General features: G+C 58.2%; 7 protein-coding genes across 7 annotated transcripts; 4 read left to right on the top strand and 3 right to left on the bottom strand.

Annotated features, from left to right (window-relative positions):
* Positions 1-401: 401 nt before the first annotated feature.
* PHYSODRAFT_492024 (hypothetical protein) lies at positions 402-1,284 on the top strand (the record flags this gene model as incomplete). The annotated part of the gene is made up of 3 exons (XM_009525866.1): positions 402-752; positions 820-894; positions 973-1,284. The coding sequence occupies 3 exons, from the start codon at positions 402-404 to the stop codon at positions 1,282-1,284; spliced, it is 738 nt and encodes a 245-aa protein (XP_009524161.1).
* Positions 1,285-1,360: 76 nt separating this feature from the next.
* On the bottom strand, positions 1,361-1,829 carry PHYSODRAFT_488881 (hypothetical protein; the record flags this gene model as incomplete). The annotated part of the gene is made up of 2 exons (XM_009525865.1): positions 1,361-1,439; positions 1,504-1,829. The coding sequence occupies 2 exons, from the start codon at positions 1,827-1,829 to the stop codon at positions 1,361-1,363; spliced, it is 405 nt and encodes a 134-aa protein (XP_009524160.1).
* Positions 1,830-2,079: 250 nt separating this feature from the next.
* Positions 2,080-4,888, bottom strand: PHYSODRAFT_557500 (hypothetical protein; the record flags this gene model as incomplete). Its single annotated transcript, XM_009525864.1, has 1 exon — positions 2,080-4,888. The coding sequence occupies one exon, from the start codon at positions 4,886-4,888 to the stop codon at positions 2,147-2,149; it is 2,742 nt and encodes a 913-aa protein (XP_009524159.1). The 3' UTR covers positions 2,080-2,146.
* A 1,349-nt stretch (positions 4,889-6,237) lies between these two features.
* PHYSODRAFT_299167 (hypothetical protein) lies at positions 6,238-7,539 on the top strand (the record flags this gene model as incomplete). The annotated part of the gene is made up of 3 exons (XM_009525863.1): positions 6,238-6,706; positions 6,837-7,001; positions 7,031-7,539. 3 exons carry the CDS (start codon positions 6,238-6,240, stop codon positions 7,537-7,539), a joined length of 1,143 nt encoding a protein of 380 aa, XP_009524158.1.
* A 2,812-nt stretch (positions 7,540-10,351) lies between these two features.
* PHYSODRAFT_542471 (hypothetical protein) lies at positions 10,352-11,905 on the top strand (the record flags this gene model as incomplete). Its single annotated transcript, XM_009525862.1, has 1 exon — positions 10,352-11,905. One exon carries the CDS (start codon positions 10,352-10,354, stop codon positions 11,744-11,746), a length of 1,395 nt encoding a protein of 464 aa, XP_009524157.1. The 3' UTR covers positions 11,747-11,905.
* A 2,140-nt stretch (positions 11,906-14,045) lies between these two features.
* Positions 14,046-15,328, top strand: PHYSODRAFT_345670 (hypothetical protein; the record flags this gene model as incomplete). The annotated part of the gene is made up of 1 exon (XM_009525861.1): positions 14,046-15,328. The coding sequence occupies exon 1, from the start codon at positions 14,069-14,071 to the stop codon at positions 15,326-15,328; it is 1,260 nt and encodes a 419-aa protein (XP_009524156.1). The 5' UTR covers positions 14,046-14,068.
* A 99-nt stretch (positions 15,329-15,427) lies between these two features.
* PHYSODRAFT_490136 (hypothetical protein) lies at positions 15,428-16,702 on the bottom strand (the record flags this gene model as incomplete). The annotated part of the gene is made up of 1 exon (XM_009525860.1): positions 15,428-16,702. The coding sequence occupies one exon, from the start codon at positions 16,700-16,702 to the stop codon at positions 15,428-15,430; it is 1,275 nt and encodes a 424-aa protein (XP_009524155.1).
* Between the last annotated feature and the right edge of the window lie 1,319 nt (positions 16,703-18,021).

Genomic DNA, 18,021 nt, shown 5'->3' with positions numbered 1-18,021 from the left:
AGTGGACTCGAACCCATGGGATCGCTCATCACGCCCTTGAAAGAGCATCAGAGGCGCAAAGGAGCAAGTCGCCAAGGCAAAATCAAGCTTCAAACGCTGCAGCAGTCGCTGCAGCATTTGGAGAGAGCCGACAAACTGCAGTCGCGTGGATTATAGCGCTGTTGCCGGACATGAAGCCACGCCATAACCCCAATGCGAAAGCCTAGGAGAACTTCGTCCCATCTCAACGGGGGAACAACAAGAATAAGGCAACGAAGAGAAACAAGAGCAAGAAGAAGAGCAAGGTCAAGAAGAAGACCCAAGAGGTTTGACATGGCTACATTCACTTCAACGTGGGTTTTGACTGCTTCCACCGCCCTCATTGGTCGAAAACGAGCAGATCACTTTAGAGACATTTGGGCATGGGGCGGTCTCAAGTCAAGTATCGCGCGACGCACGGCCGCGGCCGCGGGCGAGGAAGAGGCGAATCGGCAGGCGGACGCGGAGGAGCGTCGGGGAGAGGAAGGCCGTCCCACCTGCGGAGTCTGGGCTCTAACGCCTTTCGCTTCGAGGAGCGCGAGGAGGCGCAAGATGACGCCCAGCAGACGCAACAAGAGGGCGACTATGGCGGGCGCACGCAGTTCTTCGCGTCGGAGCAGAACTACAGGGAGCAGATGGGGGCCGCTCCCGGGGAGTATTTCCAGAGCCGCGCCATGAAGCAGTGGGAGGAGAAGGACGACGCGGCAGACGACCAGGCGGCCGTCGGAGTGCTGGTGAGCTGGTTGCACGCTGCTGCTGCCTCCTATTGCTCGAGTCTCATGCTGTTGGCTTGCTATGCAGGACCTGGACTGGATCGCCTCGCAGTTGGCACTTGTGCCGCCGGATGCCCGCTACAGGATCGACCCGAAATACTGCGTGAGTGTAGCGAGCGAGATGTCTCCTTCGACTTGACATGTAGTTTCTTAACGGACGGGTGTGTGTTGTGTTGTTCAGATTGACCTGCCATTCGAGCCGCAGGATGAGGAAGAGAGTGGAGCTGAGGAAGAAGTTGCTAGCGAGCAGGTGAATACTGCAAAAACTGCTGCTCCAGTCGCTGCCCCGTCAACTGCAGCTCCAACGCCGCCGAAATCAGCTCAAGGGGACGCGGAGCTGGACTTCCTGCTCAACCTGAGCGCGTCGACTTCAACTATGGCCAAGAGTGCACCTGCGCCAGTCGCGCCTGCTGTCACAGCACCAGCTCCGACAAGGACTCCTGCCGAAACGGAGCAACTCGAGGAGTGGCTAGACGACGTCCTGGACATGTAGCCAACACACTGCGTCCCTGTTACAAAGATTAAAAAAAGTCTCCATGCACCTATACATGCGCCTCCCCTCCTTCCATCTACTGTGCTGATTTGACTCTGGCAAAGTAGATGACGTCCACACCTTTGCATCTGCCCCAGCGCCTCGCTCCCTCTAACCTGGACACAACGTCACCGTCGTTAGTACTTGGCCAGTCAATTCATAGTCCTTCTAACTACGCACCGAATCCGCAGACTGTCCTTCTCCTCAAACAGATACGTCCACTTGATGCCGGACGTGTCTCCATGGATAGCAATGCCCTTGTCCCCTTGCAGCTCGTACGTGCCCTCGCTCGCGGCAACGTGGCGGAAGCTCGACGTCACGTCCGCGTCCTCGTCTTTTGACACCAATCGGAACTTGTAGGCGTTCCCAGGCTCGAACGTGAGATGAAGCTGCACGCGCTGGTCCTTCACCGCCTGAGACCAGTCCAGCGCCGTGTTGCCGAACGCTTCGTTGCTCTCCCAAGTGCCAAGCAGCGCAGTCGCAGCGTCTTGGTCGTCCTGAACCATTCTCCCCCCACGCTTGTCAATCAAATCTAAAGATACGCGACCTTTGACTAAGCGGAGTGCAATGCAATAATGAGTGCGAATGAGAATTGTATAGCGGTCGGCGATTAATATACTATGCACCATCATCTACGGAAGACTTGACTGGACTCACTAGGTACTGCTCGACTTTGCTACTGGATTTGAGTTGATGCTTGGTTGGGTGGGCTGGGTGGTTGAGTCGCAACTTGCTGTGTGCGTTGCTAGTTGGAACCTCTCTGCGTGGTGGCTGCTGCGATCGCAGCGAAGCACTTGAGGTTTTGTTGGGACTCTCGACAGGCTTAGGCCGCCGAGGAGACGTCGTTGACGGTACGTACTGACGCATTGGTACGTCCGGAGGCATAGGTGCGCTGGTCTTCAGCGAGGGCGGCGTAGTGCTCCTCGAGCTGCACGTACGAGTTCTGCGGGTAGCGTCCGGTGCCGTTGCCGCATTCAGACTTGTCGATCACGCGGCCGCGAAGACCCTCCGTGTGGATGTAGACCCAGTGGCCGATGGACCCGAGCAGGCGGCACGTGTTGAGACTGGCCACGAAGATGTACAGCACGGGCATGTACGTCGACGAGCTGGCGAAGTACACGACGAACAGCGCAAAGATGAGGTTGGAGAAGGCCCACGTGAGCAGCACGTTGGTGCGGAAGGCCTCAAAGTTCTTCTTCCGGTTCTCGACGCGCTCCTTCTCTTCGCGGCGGAGTTCCTCCAGCGCTCGGCGCTTGGCGATCACGTCCTTGAAATCGCCCTTCTCCGTCTCGTCCAGCGACGCAGCCAGCAACGGATCATCGTGCAGCCCCTTGGTGCCCCACGACAGGTCCTGGAGGTTACAGAACGAGTAGATGGTGAAGATGTTGACGAAGCTCGGGATCAGCGCCGTGTAGTGCGTGAACGTCATGAAGATGTGGTGCACCTCGCCGTGCAACGCCGACGCGATGAAGTACACACCGACGGTCAGAATTGAGACCACGATGGAGTGGACCGTAGCTGGCGTCGAGAAGAAGATGCCGGCTCCAACCAGCGACGACAGCATCATCATGAGTCCGAACACAGCTCCGACAAAGTAGTAGGTAAGCTTCATGTGCTTGGGGTTGTTGCCCAAACCGATAATGATCAGCATCAGCAGCCCGAACAGGTACGAGAAGTTGTAGATGTAGACAGCACAGTCAAGCACGGTCTGCGAGTACTCGGACGTGTCAATGAACTCGAGGCGGTTCTGCTGGAAGCCTTGGAACACGATGAAGAAGAGCGCGAGGTACAGATTCGCCGGCAGGAAGAAGCCGAACGCCGTGTACAGCAGGTGATACACGTAGAAGACCAGGAACGCCATCTTGCGCACGAACGTGTGCTTGCTCTCCGAGTATATGCGACCCCAGTTCCAGATGCTGAACAGCGTCGCGAAGAACGCGCCGTTGAGCCAGCGCTTCCGCTGCGAAATGAGACCAACGAGGTCATGGGGGACGTCCGTGCGGGCCACCGCGTCCTTGACGTAATGCATGGTCCAGTTGCAGTTCTTCCTCGCCACCACTTCGAACGACAGGATCCTGTCCTCAGCCAGGTACATGTTGCCAATGAACGGCCCAAGCACGTCCAGCTCAATGTTGAGCGTCTGGAAGTACGCGTCCAGCGGAGCTCCACGGATGGCCTCGTAGCGGTACGCCGAGAAGGCGCCGGGCAGCACACTGATGAAGCCAAAACAGCTCTCCAGCGACTTGTCCAGGATGTTGGAAATCTTGTACTCGAAGTGCTGCGCCGAGATGACCCAGTTGCTCAAGTTCTCGAACGGGTTATCCACCGTCAGTTGTCCACAGGCGCCTCCGATCTGGTGGTTGCGCTCAAAGGCGAACAGCAAATGGTACAGCGCCGACTTAGTGAGCATCGTGCCCACGTCCATCACAGCCGTGTACTCGGGCTGAATCTGCTCTGCAAAGGCGTTGAAGTACCAGTGGTGCGAGTCCAGCTTGCTGGCCTTGTTCTCCTTCAGTGCAAACACCGTCTGAATGGGCAGCAGGCACTTGCCGTTCACGGAAAGTTGCAGCGTGTGCTCGAACAAGTGGCACTGCGCGCCAATACCGGCGCTGTTGATGGTCAACAAGTCCTCGTCGTACAGTCCAATGGCCTCCAGGTAGTCCAGCGTCTTGGGGTGCACCTGCTCGCGTCCGTCGGCAACGATGCACACCAGCACATTCTGCCACACGTCGTCGCCTGCAAAGGCTCCAGTGAGCGACTTCTCGTCGCCGGGCATCTGCTCCTTCAGGTAGGCCAAGTTGTTGGCCAGCTTCTTGAGCGTGGCCTTGAGCTGCTGCGGGCCTTCGTTGTACATGGTGATGCAGATCATGAGTCTCGGACGCCGGCCAGTCTCCACGCAGCGCAGTCGGTAGCCCAAGTTGGAGAAGTCGATGGGGTGCGGGCAGTACACGGGCGTGTACCACATGCGCCTTGCCTCCTCTTCGTCCATGAAAGGGCCTACCCAGTCCTCATCCCAGTTGCTCACGGGGATGCCGACCTTGTGCACTCCAGGCCGCGGGTGTTTCTCCTTGATACGGCCCTCGATCCAGTCGCAGAGCCTGGCGCACCAGTTGAGCGTCTCGAAGCCCTTGCTGGTCAGCAGGTTGCAGATCTTGGGGTTGGCCTGGCGCTCGGCCACGTTGGCCATGGCGTAGCCGCCCTCAAGGTAGAGCTTGAGCGCGTCTCGGTAGCGCCGCGCGTTGAGCGCCGCGGCGGCGCGGTCCAGCGTGCTGAGCGCCTCCTCCACGGACGGGATCTCGCTGTACGTGCGCACGAGGTCCGTGGCGCTCGCGTACGACTTCATGCTGGAGATCATGTCCTGCACGCTGCTGGGCGGGAAGGCGGCGCCCGTGGGGATGTAGCTCGTCACGTACTGCTGCGAGCCGCACGAGCGGATGCTCGGCGGCGGCAGCGGGATGCCGTCGTACTCGACCGACATCATGGACGACCGCGGCGCGTGCGACAGCGGCTGCTGCCCGTAGCTGCGCGGCGCGAAGCCGGAGGACGGGGGCGGGGCGCCGCTCATAGGGGGCAAGGACAGTCTTTGGGGGGTGCGCCGTCGGCAATAAATTGAGAGATGAAGCGGCCACACACCCGCCGAGATGCGTTCGATGGCTCTGGTCCTTGGCTTGGGCTTGGGGCCTGGTGGGTGGGGTCTGATGTTGCAGCGGTTTTCGAAGCGGGAGAGACTACCGTTTCTCCGGCTCCTCTTGAAGCGCGCGGGTCTTATAGGGGCATGAATGCCCCAGCTGGTGCCATGCTCGTGGAGACTGCCGGCGGCAGCTCGCTGCTGGCTACTGGAAACGGACGCGTAACCGGGCGCATGGGATCAGTTACGGCATAGAGATGACCGCGGAGCCCATGTTGATCGCCCTTGTTGATGCCGAGGAAGCCCTGGGCCGAGTGCATTGCGCTGTTCGAGAAGGAGCAAAATTTCTCGACACTTGCCCCTCTTGCTCTCTCTAGAGAATCGACTGAGGGCTTCAATTTGAAGCTTTTTTTTCGTCGGCAATGTTGAAGATACGGGGCGGACTGAAGCCATCAAGCCGGATTTGCCGATGGCTACGCTTGACTTGACTTGCAACTAGGAAGTCTCTTACACGACGCCCTGCAGTCCACGGCGAAGGCGGCGGCGAAGGCGATGGACAAGTACCGGCGCCGGTGGATTCGCGTCCGTGACAAACCTGGCAGGCGGCTGCCAGCAGACATAGAGCGCCGGATGGGGAGGCGAGCACTTGCCTCTGCCAGATGCCGACGCGAAGTGGCATTCGGTGACGACCATCGAGCTCCATGCGCAAGTAAAAGTACTGTACCATCTCATGGCAACTGGAGGTGCTTGCGCTTTCGTATGCGAGCAAGTCCCATGCGCGGTGCACTAAAACGCGGTGGCAGTCACAGGAGATCGAAACGCTCCTCGCGTGCGTTTACTTGGAGGTTTAGAGACGTCTCAATGCAGCAGCCATCACCACTTGACTTGCCCAACGCTGGTTGTTACCGACCACGAGGGAGAACCGAAATCTTCGACACTCCACGCTCGACCATGCCCACGTAACCTACGGACACCTGCTGCCGGCAGCTGAAATGCAAGTGCCATCCGCTGTTGCCAGTCATCGCGATACCATTGCAAATGCTTCGGTGCTGGAGCTCAAACGCTAGCGCTGCGACCCAATCCTCATTATACGTTTTATCGGTGCACCGATCAGTACCTTGTCTGCCATGACAGCGTGCAGCACATGAGTCAAGCTGTCTGACACTGGTGCAGCCACTTTGCGCTGTACGATCTTTTTGCTGCCGACTAGCGGAATGGCGCCTCCATCGCTGTTCTTGCGCTGACAGCTCCAGCCACGGGGTGTTATCGTGGAGTAAGCAGGTCTCATGAATTCGGGACCACCGCAGTCGACAGCAACGCGAACGATTATCTCGCAAAACGCCAAACTCCAAAGCTTTCGCAATAGGTTCCAGCCTCAATGGCCTGAGTTGCAATTCGCCGTGGTTCCTGCCGAGCGCCCAGTCCAGCACGGTCCCGCCATAGTTTCCAATTCGTCGCCGGCTACGGCATTGCAATCCACAGCCTTGCAAACACCGCAGAATTGGCAACCGTCTCCATTCTCAAGCGTACCAGCGCCGCTGCAGTCAACTGACCCACTGCACCCAGAAGATCACTACTGGCGTCAACCGAGGTCCGTGGAGGTGCAGTCCTCTGCGCTCGCAGCTCTCCGTCATCACTTCCAATTTGGCCTATCGGTGCTCACACCCACGGCCATGTCGGCGCTGATGGAGCTGGAGATCAACTTGGATGACGCAAACCTTCCTACGAACAAGTTGCTGTTCGACTCACGACGTCGTGCGTCGCGTCGCCGGGACTGAGTTCGTCCAGGACCAAAGCGAGCGATTCATCTCTGAAATCTCCAGGCAAGCCAAGGCGCCCAAGCCGCCACCTTCACCCGACACTCCGATGTTGACTCCCGGCTCAGCTCTCGATCCAACTTCTGCGCAGGGCCCCTACGTTTCGCTGGACTCTGACGCGGGCTCCACGGACGCTGCTCTCACTGAGGTTGCTGCGAAAACAATGTTCCGGGCTCGAGAAGCGAGGCTTCACTCGTCGATGAATGGCTTAGCCGGCCTCATTAGTCCGCTGGGTACGCAGATCGCAGCACCGGGTGTGCAGTTGAGTGCGCAGAATGTGTGCAGTTGGGTGCGCAGATCGAGGCGCAGACCAAAGAGATCGCAGACCTGAACTCCCAAAACGCGGTGCAGTCGACGGCAGTTGAAGCCCTCACAGACTCTGTAAGGGCTCTGACGGACGAAGTTAAGAAGTTGAAGACGATGAGCAAGATGTTGTTGGAGCTGGCGGTGGGCGACCCTCGCGAGACCAAGCGCAGCCGTGGTATGCAGCAAGCCGACCAGCAGCCTCTAGCGCAAACTATCGACTTGCTCCGGGCTCAACTCACACTTTTCAACGAGCCAGAGCTCGAGGAGAAGCCGCATCCCAGCGTTATCGAGCAGGTCCGTGGCCAGAACCAGCAAGTCGATGGAAATCAGCGCTCGACCCAACTCACTGGCCGTCAGCAGTCGTCCCAGCTCAACGCTAACAGCGAGCTCGTTGTCGAAATCGTGAAGCCAGGCGATCTTCGGGCAATGGAGGAAGAGCTCGCTGCGATTCTACGGCGCCGTTGAGCGCTGTTCGGCACAGCACCTACCTTGAACAGACTCGACGTGGGTCCGAAGTACTTCAGAAGGAACAAAACCCACGAATGCGTATGCACTACTGCAGTAGAGTCCTCACCAATAACCAAATCAATGATCAACGGCTTACGATCAAAACACCTTTCGTGCGTCTTGAGAATTCTGCTGAGCGTGCTCGACAGGATCTACGACAGCCTTCAGTCCATGGCGACGGCGATGGCGATGTAACAGTGCCAATGCCGCTGGATTCGCGTCCGTGACAAACCGGGCGGACGTCTGCTAGCAGCCTGGGCTCACTCACACGCGAAGTGGCAATTCCGTGACGACCGTCGAGCTTCATCCGCCAGTGCAGTACCATCTCATACATAGCAAGTGGTGGCGCTTTCGATTCGATGCAAGTCCCAAGCGTGGTGCACTAAACGCGGTGGCAATCGCAGGAGATCGAAACGCCCTTCGCGTGCCGCCTTCCTCCAGTCAATGCTGGCTGTTACCGACCGCGAGGGAGAACCGAAATACTCGACACTCAACACTCGACATGGCCGCTGCTACCGGCAGCTGAAATGCAAGTGCCATACGCTGTTGCCGTCACCGCGATACCATTGCAAATGAGCTGTCCTTGCCTGCCAAAGCAGCGTACAGCGTCCGAGTCAAGTTGCCTGGCATTGTGCGGTCACAGTGCGCTGTACGATCTTTATGCCACCGACTAGCGGAATGGCGCCTTCGACGCTGTTCTTGAGCTGACAGCTCAAGCCGTGCAGTGTTATCAAGGACTAAGCAGCTCTCGCGACTATCGGGCCGCCACAGTCGAAAGCGCTGCAGAGGGGAGCAAGCCATTCTCAAGCAGTGCTCAACTCCAAAACCACAGAGCTGCTGCAGGAAGTCCCAACTTCAACGCGCGAGCCTCCTGAAATGCAATACGTCTTAGTTCCTGCCGAATGCCGAGCAGTTGCCAGACCACGGAAAGCAGCGAGTGCTCACCGATCGCTCTCGAACGCTACGAGGATTGGCGGTGTAGCTTGCACTCGGTACGAAGCGGTGGAATGCGCGTCTTCGACTATGCTGCTGCAGCTCACAGCCTACGGTAGCAAACGCCGTAGATCTGGTAAGCGCGCAGCCATTGTCAAGCACACCAGTGTCGCCTGCGTTGCCTCAAAACCTGCCGAGCGCAGTCACCACCTTGGCTGCCAGCCAATTCGACGGACACGTCCACAGGTACAGCAAGACCGGGAAGTCTTCCTCGCCTGGGCGGTCATGGCTCTTCTCAAGGTGCCACACAACGTGTACCCGAGCAAAAGACCGACCGGTTGAAGGATTTGACAGGCCGCATTGCCATCGGCGCGCCAAGCAGCCCGAGCCACCTCCACGAAAAACTCCACACTTCGCCACCTCCATTGCTGTTCCGGTGTCACCAGCTTGGCCCGAGCACCAAAACACCACCCGCAGATGCACGCAGCCACTACAGCCTTCACGCCGCCATCCGCCTCACAGTCAAGGCGAGTGGATAGGCCGCGCTCCCGTTCTCAAGTGCTAGAAGCCGGCCGCGAGTCTGGAATTTCCGCTGCTGGAAGCGCGATCGATCTGGAAGTGGCGCCGCCGCGCACACTTGCATGCTCGCCGGTGTCGGCATGCGCAGCATCCTCCGCGCGCGGAATTCCCTGCTGACGTCCATCGGATCGGAAAATGGCGGCGATTTGGCCAGTGCCCTCGAGCCAGTTGCCGCGCGCACGGGATGATCCATGTTCAACTCCCGATCCGAGCGCGCTCGGTCTCTGAAAGTGCGTGAAGATGCTCGGTCTCTTTTACCTCGAGTTTAACATGTTGACGTCAAAACTTCAAGGAGCACGAGCCGTGCGATGTCGACGTCAAACGTTGCGGGCTCTGGTGCTTGGTGCGCGGCCTGCAAACGAGCGCGCGACATTCGGAGCGAGAAACTGAAGAGAGGAGGGGCTTGAACTTGCACGGGTGGCCCACCTGCCTGCAAACTGAAGCAAATCCGGCGTCCGAGCAGAAAGTTTGCGCCCCAAGCAGCGGCAGGCGGGGAAGGAGGCTAGGGCCTCGACAATCAGACCGAATCAGTCTCGACGCGTGGCAGCAAGGCACTTTTGAAGTGCGACTATGGGCGCCTTGCGCTTCCGAGTCCTGCGCGCGCAGTCATCTGCGAAAACGCAGTCGTAGCGGCCGGGCTTCTGCCTCCCGCCGCCGACGTTAAACATTGTACCATCGCGGCGGGAGCTTCCTCGCAGAGGACCTGCCCTCCAGCTGGCCGCCGATACAATTCCGGCCCAGGAAGGCAAGCGCCTTGCGTGTCAAGCGCCGCTGCAACACCCATCACGACTTTGAGCGCAATGCTTGGAGGACCGTCCGGGCTACGTACCTCGGTATCCAATCAGCGCACGCGGCGCGGATTTTGACCTGTGAAAACCTCGTCCCTTTCACTCTCGAGAGTGACCAACACTCTGCCTTATTCAATTGTTAGTACATTGACCTGTCAGAATAGGTACCCCGCGCAAGCCGACCTAGTTGAATCATCGAACTGCCCACGCCTCCGCAATGGTCGCGCCCACGCAGCCACAGACGCTCACTCGGCCATTTCGCAATCCTCCGGGCACAAGACACTCCCCCGTCGTCGACTGCAAGAAGCAACCCTCCCCTCCAGGTGCGCACCACCTCCAAGCCATGCATGTGCATGCTGCCACGCGGCTATCTGGAGCCCCGGCCATCTGCTGCGGCTCCAAGATCCGCGTGACACACATCTCGTTTAACACGTCACCTAACCGATTGTATCATTCTCTCGACCGCAGACATGAGCGCCATCATCAAGTCCCTCCGCCAGGCCGCGCGCTCGAGCGCCGTGCCCGCCGCGACCCGCTCGCTGTCCACGACCACACCCACGCTGCTGGACGAGCTCAAGGAGCAGATCCCCGTGCGCCAGGAGGCGCTCAAGAAGCTCAAGGCTGAGCACGGCCACAAGTCGCTGGGCGAGGTCACCGTGGAGCAGACGCTGGGCGGCGCCCGCGGAATCAAGTCGCTCCTGTGGGAGACGTCGCTGCTGGACGCCGAGGAGGGCATCCGCTTCCGCGGCCACACCATCCCGGACCTCCAGAAGGAGCTGCCCGCCAAGGAGGAGGGCGGCGAGCCCCTACCGGAAGGCCTACTATGGCTGCTTATGACTGGTGAGATCCCCACGGCTGCCCAGGCCGCCTGCGTCACCGCCGAGCTTCACTCGCGCGCCAAGGTGCCCGAGCACGTGCGCAAGCTCATCCTCGACCTCAAGCACGCCCACCCCATGACCCAGCTGTCGGCCGCCGTGACCGCCATGAACACCGAGAGCATCTTCGCCAAGAAGTACGCCGAGGGCATCCACAAGTCGACCTACTGGGAGTACACCTACGAGGACAGCATGAACCTCATCGCCCGCCTGCCGGAGGTGGCGGCCCTTATTTATCGCAACACGTACTTCGGCGAGTCCAACAACGCCTACGACTCGAGCCTGGACTACTCGGCCAACTTCAACCGCATGCTGGGCTTCGACAACGCTGAGTTCGACGAGCTCATGCGTCTGTACCTGGTGATCCACAGCGACCACGAGGGTGGCAACGCCAGCGCCCACACCACGCACCTGGTCGGCTCGACGCTGTCGGACCCGTACCTCTCCCTGGCCGGTGGCCTCAACGCTCTGGCCGGCCCCCTGCACGGCCTGGCCAACCAGGAGGTGCTGGGCTGGATCCTCGACCTGCAGGCCGAGTTCCACGCCAAGGGCCTGGAGGTGAACAAGGAGACGATCACCCAGTTCGCCTGGGACACGCTGAACGCCGGCAAGGTCATCCCCGGCTACGGCCACGCCGTGCTGCGCAAGACGGACCCGCGTTACACGTGCCAGCGCGAGTTCGGCCTCAAGTACATGCCCAACGACGAGCTGTTCCGCATCGTGGACACGATCTACCAGGTGATGCCCGGTGTCCTGACCGAGCACGGCAAGACCAAGAACCCGTACCCGAACGTGGACTCGCACAGCGGCGTGCTGCTGCAGTACTACGGCCTGACGCAGAAGAACTACTACACGGTGCTGTTCGGTGTGTCGCGCGCCATCGGTGTGCTCTCGCAGCTCTTCTGGGACCGCGCCCTGGGCCTGCCCCTGGAGCGCCCCAAGTCGGTGACCAGCGAGTGGATCAACAACCACTTCGCCAACCAGAAGTAAGCGTATCCAACCCGCTAGCTACAGAGAAGAAGACGGGGTCACGCGCGTATGGGCGTGGCCGCCGTGGATGGACGAACACACCAGCAGGAGAGTCTCGGCCGGTAGATAGGCTGGGCTTTAGGAGTTCTTTATTTGCAAATGCAACGAGCAGTTTAGTTCAACTGGTGTGTGCGTCCTTCTCCATGCGTGTGGAGCGATATGGACGTGCATGAAGCCCCCATCTTCACAATTCTAATAGCGACAGCACCACCACGAGCACGTCGGTGCCGACGGCATGACTTTCCTGAACGTGCTCGGGCAGGAATCGGCTTGCATGTGCAAGCAAGGTTGCCTACGTCACACGGGGTGCCATCTTTGCAGCCGATTGGCTCGCAAAATGATTACCTAGAACTTGAAGTTCTAGGTGCCTAGTTTTTGACCAATAGTCACTCGTTTAACAGTTCCAGTTCCGGCGGTCTGGAAGTTAGTTCGAGGTGGCTTTTCTATTGGCCGGTGACTGATGAGGTTTGAAACTGTCCTCCCCACACCTTCTACGAGCCCGAGCCTGTCTACTTCAAAAGTGGGCTTTTCCTAAAACGAGAGCCAAAAGTCGCACAAAATGGGCTCCCTCATGGTAAGTACGAGATCAAGGAGCCCTGGTTCGGGCTCCCCATTGGCTCCCCTCCCAAATTTAGCTTCAAATCTATGACGGGCTCTTCATAGTAATATCTGATTGGCCAATTTTACCTAGACTTAAGGCGAGCAACTTCGCGTGATCGATGCGCCACGCTAGAAGATCGAGCTCAAAGATCGCCACACTAGAAGATCTCGCGCCGCTCATATGTGTACAGCCGCTCCGAGGCCACCCCAGCGTCGCCGATAGTCCTTCCTTCCCCTCAATGAGAAGCCCTCTTTCCTATGCCTTTTCAGGTTAGAACCTGGAGATACTTCAATGACGGCCAATCATCAGCGAGATATTTAACACAGGTGCAGTTCTGGAGGGCTCCTTTCACTTAACCTATTGAACTCAAGAGCCCAGGAGCCCCAGCTCGCGACTTTTTGGGTTCACCCAAGAGCCCAGGAGCCCGGCTCTCCCCAGGGCTCGTAGAAGGTGTGGTCCTCCCCATGTCTGCGCGACCAATCCAACGACGCGAATGTCCTCCAGGGCGCGGTATTCGGATACGTTCCCGCCTCACCAGGTAGAGTCTACAGGACCTAGGGTGAACCGCAGAACAAGTCATTCAAGTCTAGGGACGGATCGCTTTTCAGTATTATAGCTGCTAAACTCTGATTAGCTGTCGTCCGCATGCTCTTGAATCTGCGTGTATTATTGTGAAAACCGATTAGAATGTCTTATTGGATTGTTAATCAGCCGATTTAGTGGCTTAATAAGACCGACGACCCCGATTAGATAAATCCGACCTCCTAATTAGACTGGAGTACCTCGATTTATACTCAATATTACTAGAGTCGGGTTTACATTTGCTAATCGGCCGATTAAGCCAGAGCCGGCCGATTTGCTTGCTATTCAGACGGAATGTCCGATGTGCAACCGGCATTCGCTCCTCGTAGGCTAAATCAGCCGGCAGACAACAATCGTTGCAGTCGCTCTTGGCTAGGTAGTCAAGGTTACAACACTAACATCAGAACTAAGCAGGAAAAGCCGCACTCTATAATACATGTAGCTGAGATATGCAGGCGACGCGTTAAAGCGCGGTGTTGCCGCTGCACTATGCATGTTGATCGAGATAGCTAGGCTGCACATAATTACGAGACCGATGACCGATTTATACTCCGATTATAATTGAGACATCCCCGATTTATTAGTCTTCAAATCCGCTATGAGCGATGTTTAACCGACTAATTCAGCAGGACAAACTAATCGGTTTTCACAATAATACCGGTAGCCTCTGTGTCTGCAGTGTGAGGCGATTCCGTTCGGTCTAAACCATCTCCTACTGCTCATTTCACTTTCCAGTGCACTGGACTTCCAGCTGCATTGCATTAAGCAAATTATACGCAGTATTTGTCCTTCAGGAACAGAGGAACAGAGGAACCTGCAAACTATCCGGTTTCAGCAGGAAAGTGGCACGCAGAAGTCTGCCCACAACACCAAACACATCGCCTCCAGTCTTCTGCTGCATACCGCACTGCAAGCAGTTTGCCTCCCTCCCTGGAACACAAAAGTCCTGGATTTTTTGCGGGAAATAATCCACACGGGGGATTATCGATTCTGTAGATTTTACATCAGTAATTAAAATAATCGATTTTATGTGAATCACACAAAATCGGTGAATCCAAGATTGTCCACAGCGCCAATTGCCAACTTTTTGGCGGGAAGCAATGGAGCGCTGCCTGGAGGAGATCTCGTCCGCGGTGCTGGACGCGGGCGAGCCGCTGTCGTACCGGACGCTCGGCATCCGCTCGCGCGTGGCTGCGGCCGCCAGCGCCGAGGCGCTCGCGCAGTTCTCGTCCGAGAACGACGCCGTCCAGGCCCTGCGCGTGCTGGTGAAGCGCGCCGCCGTCGCCGATGACGCGGACAAGAGCGACACAGCCGCCGCCAAGCGCGACCCGAGGGCGCGCGTGCTGTCGCTGACCGTGGAGACCCAGAAGCAGACGGACGACCTGCTGTGCCAGCAGATCTACGCTTTGTACGGCAAGTCCAACGCCGCCGCGGAGGACGAGGCGGCGGCCATGGCCACAGCCTGCTGGGCGCAGGAGCGCCAGGCGCGCAACGACGCGCTGAGCGGCGTGGACAAGCACGCGCCACTGACGGCCGCGGCCAAGGCGCTGTACGCGAGCGGCATCAAGTGCGCGGAGGCCACGGCGCGCCAGGACTTCGGGGAGGAGCAGGGCGAGGAGACAATCTCGGCCTTCGACGCCATCAACGCGTCGGCCAAGAAGAAGCCCGTGGCTTCCGGCAGCTCCTCATTCTTCAAGAGCAGTGGCAAGACCGCAGGCTTCTCCAAGAGCAGCGGGGCTAGCAGAAATGGAGCCAGCAAGACAACGGCCAGCAAGCCGGCGGAGGCCAAGAAGCTGGACATGAGCAACGTGCTCACAGTCGACAGCGACGACGAGGATGACGACGAGACCGACGCGCCGGTGTTCGTCAAGAAGACGATGAGTAGTAAGAGGGTGATCAGTGATGACGAAGATGAAGGGGACGAGGCGCCGGCGCCCAAGGCAACGAGCACGCCGGCTCCTAAGAGTCGCAATGTCAAGCGCAAGCTGAATGCCTCTCCAGCTGCGACCAAGAAGGCAAAGCAGGCCGAAGAAGTTGAGAAGCGTGTGGAATCCGAGGTAGAGGAGGACGAGGAGGAGGAGGACGAGGAGGAGGAGCCGGCTATCGCGACCAAAAGGCGGGTACTTGTCTCCAAGACGCGCATCAACGAGCAGGGCTACATGGTCACGGAGAAAGCGTACGAGGAGGTGGAGTTGACGCCCGAGGAGGTTGAAAAGGAGCAGAAGGCTGCCAAGAAGAAATTGGAGGAGAAAAAGAAGAAAGCGGCTGCCGAGAAGGCCGCCAAGGCCAAGAAGGAGGCCAAGAAGCACAGCGGCCCACCCAAGCAGCGCGACTTGCGCTCCTTCTTCTCGGTCAAATGAACGCCGCACTATAAAGTGTAGAACAAAACGCAATGCAAATACCAATGCAATAGTAAGGGAGATTTCATTGTTATAGGTCACACAACTGCATGTGCTCATCTACTGCTCCATGTTCTGGTCCTCGTCCTCTTCCTCTTCGTCATCCACCTCGTGGAACATGAACTCGTGCTGGTACTCCATCAGGAACTGCGTGGAGCGCTTGACGTCGGCGAACAGCGAGTAGACGCGCTTGATGTCGGGCACGTCCACCTCCGTGCCCTTGCGCTTCGAGCACACGAGCGACGCCGTGATGATCATTTGGATGGCATATCGCAGCGACGTCTCCACGGCGATGCGTGTGAGCAGGTCCTTGGCCTCATCCGTCATTTCCACATCCTCCTCTTCACACCGAATCGTGAGAATCTTGCGCATCTCGGACTCGCTGTAGGGCTTCGTGGGGATAATCATTAGTCGGTCGAGCAGGTCGATGGGGATGCCGTGCGGGCTCTTGTAGTTGGTTCCACGAATGCGCGTGATGCCGCGGTTCGTGGCGATGATGAGCACGGGCGCCATGTCGCTCTCAAGAGCACGGTTAAGCCACGAGAAGCACTCAATGTCCAGCATGTGCACCTCGTCGATGAACAGAACGCCGGGCACGATCGTGGCCTTGCCCTCCTCACGCCACTCAGCCACCTTGGTGTCAATCTGCTCACGCACTTCGTCCTTGATCTCACCAGTGTCACCAGCAAACAGCGCGAGGAAGCCCTGCGAGCGCGAGTTGATCACGTCAATCTCGTGAAGCGACACCACGTGCACCACCTCCTTGCGCTTCTGCAGCTCGCCCTCGGGGCACTGCACGAAGCGCGTCTGCGCGCCCATGGCGTCGTAGTCCCGGGAGCGCGTGAACGAGCGCCCGAGCTTGGAGATCTTGCCCGACTCCTTGTTGATCGTGATCACGTCGCCAGCCTCGACCTTCTCCTTGGTCAGCGAGTCGATCATCTTGGCTCCAAGGTCGTACACCGTCTCCATCTCGGTCGTTCGCAGCGTGAGGCGGCCTACCTTGTCGCCCACACCGCCCGTCGGGGTGTCCACCTGGATCTCCACCACTTCTCCTTCAATAATCTCCGTCTCCTCCATGATCCTCACGCCAATGGAGCGGCGGAAAGCCTGCGTCAGCGCCTCCGTCTTGCTCATCTCGAGCGAGAACACCTCGCTACCAGCGATCGTCGTGAACGGCGTGTCCTCTCCCAGGGCCTGAGCAATACCCATGGCAATGGCCGTCTTGCCCGTGCCGGGCTTGCCGGCCAACAGGATGGCGCGGCCGGCGATGTTGCCTTCCTCGATCATCTTGGCCACGATGCCCGCCGCCTTACGGGCCTCCGTCTGGCCCACCATGCCCTGGGAGGACGCGCGCGGCTCCAGACTGTCATCCAGACCCAGGCCGCGGATGTGCGAGTGGGCGCCGATGCGCTCGATGCGCGTGATGTCCTTCACTTCGGCCTGCGTCTTGACTGTGCCTGACTGCGAGGAGACAGCTGCGGTTTAGTGCACTTGTGGGGGCTACAGGGCACGGGAGAAGATGGCTGTTGCGTGCAGAAGGTGGAGGAGGTGCGTACCATGATGGAGAAGTTGCTGTAGCGAGCGGACACGTGCAGGCAAGTGCACGAAGAGATATCTCGCTGGAGACGCGGTTGTGTATCTTTCGACCGATCCAGAACCAAGCGATAGAAGGCTCGATTAAGTACGAAAACGAAAAGGCGTAAACACTGTGGTTGATTTGTCACATAGCGACGTTAGACTGTGGGTAGTGACAAATCATGCTGAAGTGAGTGTAGCCATGTTATGGCTCCTGTGTCTTCTCCTTGACCTTGGTCTTCTTCTTGCTCTTGCTCTTCTTCTTCTTTGCCTTGTCTTTGTTGTTGCTCCGTTGAGCTGCAATGAAGTTCTCGAAGGCTTTCGCGTCGGGGTCTTGGCGCGACTTCATGTCCGGCAATAGAGCTTCAATCCGCGCGACTGCAGTTTGTCGGCTCTCGTCCAGATGCTGCAGCAACTTTTGTAGCGTTTGGAGCTCCATTTTGTCTTGGCGAGTTGCTCCTTTGCGCTTCTGATGTTCTTTCAAGGGCGTGATGAGTGACCCGATAAGTTCGAGTCCACTTGTGAACCGCATGGCTGCCAGCGCTGTGTTCTTCCACAGGTCGTAGGCTTTATACGTGAGTCCCCAAGATTCATCGGCGACCACTGCATCTTCTCCAACTTGGGTCAGTAGATGCAGGGCGTGACGCATTCCAAGCACGTATTTGGCAGCTTCGCTCGCGTGCTGCACCGCTCGCCCACGCTCAATCCAGTGGCTCAAAGCGAACAGGCCGCCCTGGTACCGAGCATCGTTCGCAATAGTAGCTGCTGCAAACTCCCAGCTACCTGCAGGGTACAACGAGGGGGTGAATTTCACTACTGGCGGCGGCATTGACTTCCATCGTGAGTAGAGAGCGTCACCGTCGGCAACGCTGGATGGTGGCAAGCTCACTTTCCACACTAAACCGTTCGATATGAGCGTGAATCCGAGGTGCTGGCCGTTTGGGGCGATGTCTTCGTCATTCTGCATCACGTATTAGCCGCGTAAGGTTAGAGTAAGCGTTTGACGACCCATGTACAAACTTTGAAACTCTTACCACAGCGTGCAAGTCGAGGAAGAGGTGATCCCCGTGTTTCTCCAC

This window comes from Phytophthora sojae, assembly GCF_000149755.1.
Source record: "Phytophthora sojae unplaced genomic scaffold PHYSOscaffold_3, whole genome shotgun sequence".
In the NCBI taxonomy this organism is placed as follows: domain Eukaryota; phylum Oomycota; class Peronosporomycetes; order Peronosporales; family Peronosporaceae; genus Phytophthora; species Phytophthora sojae.
The sequence above is the reverse complement of the archived record's forward strand: the minus strand, read 5'-3'. Positions and strand labels throughout refer to the sequence as shown.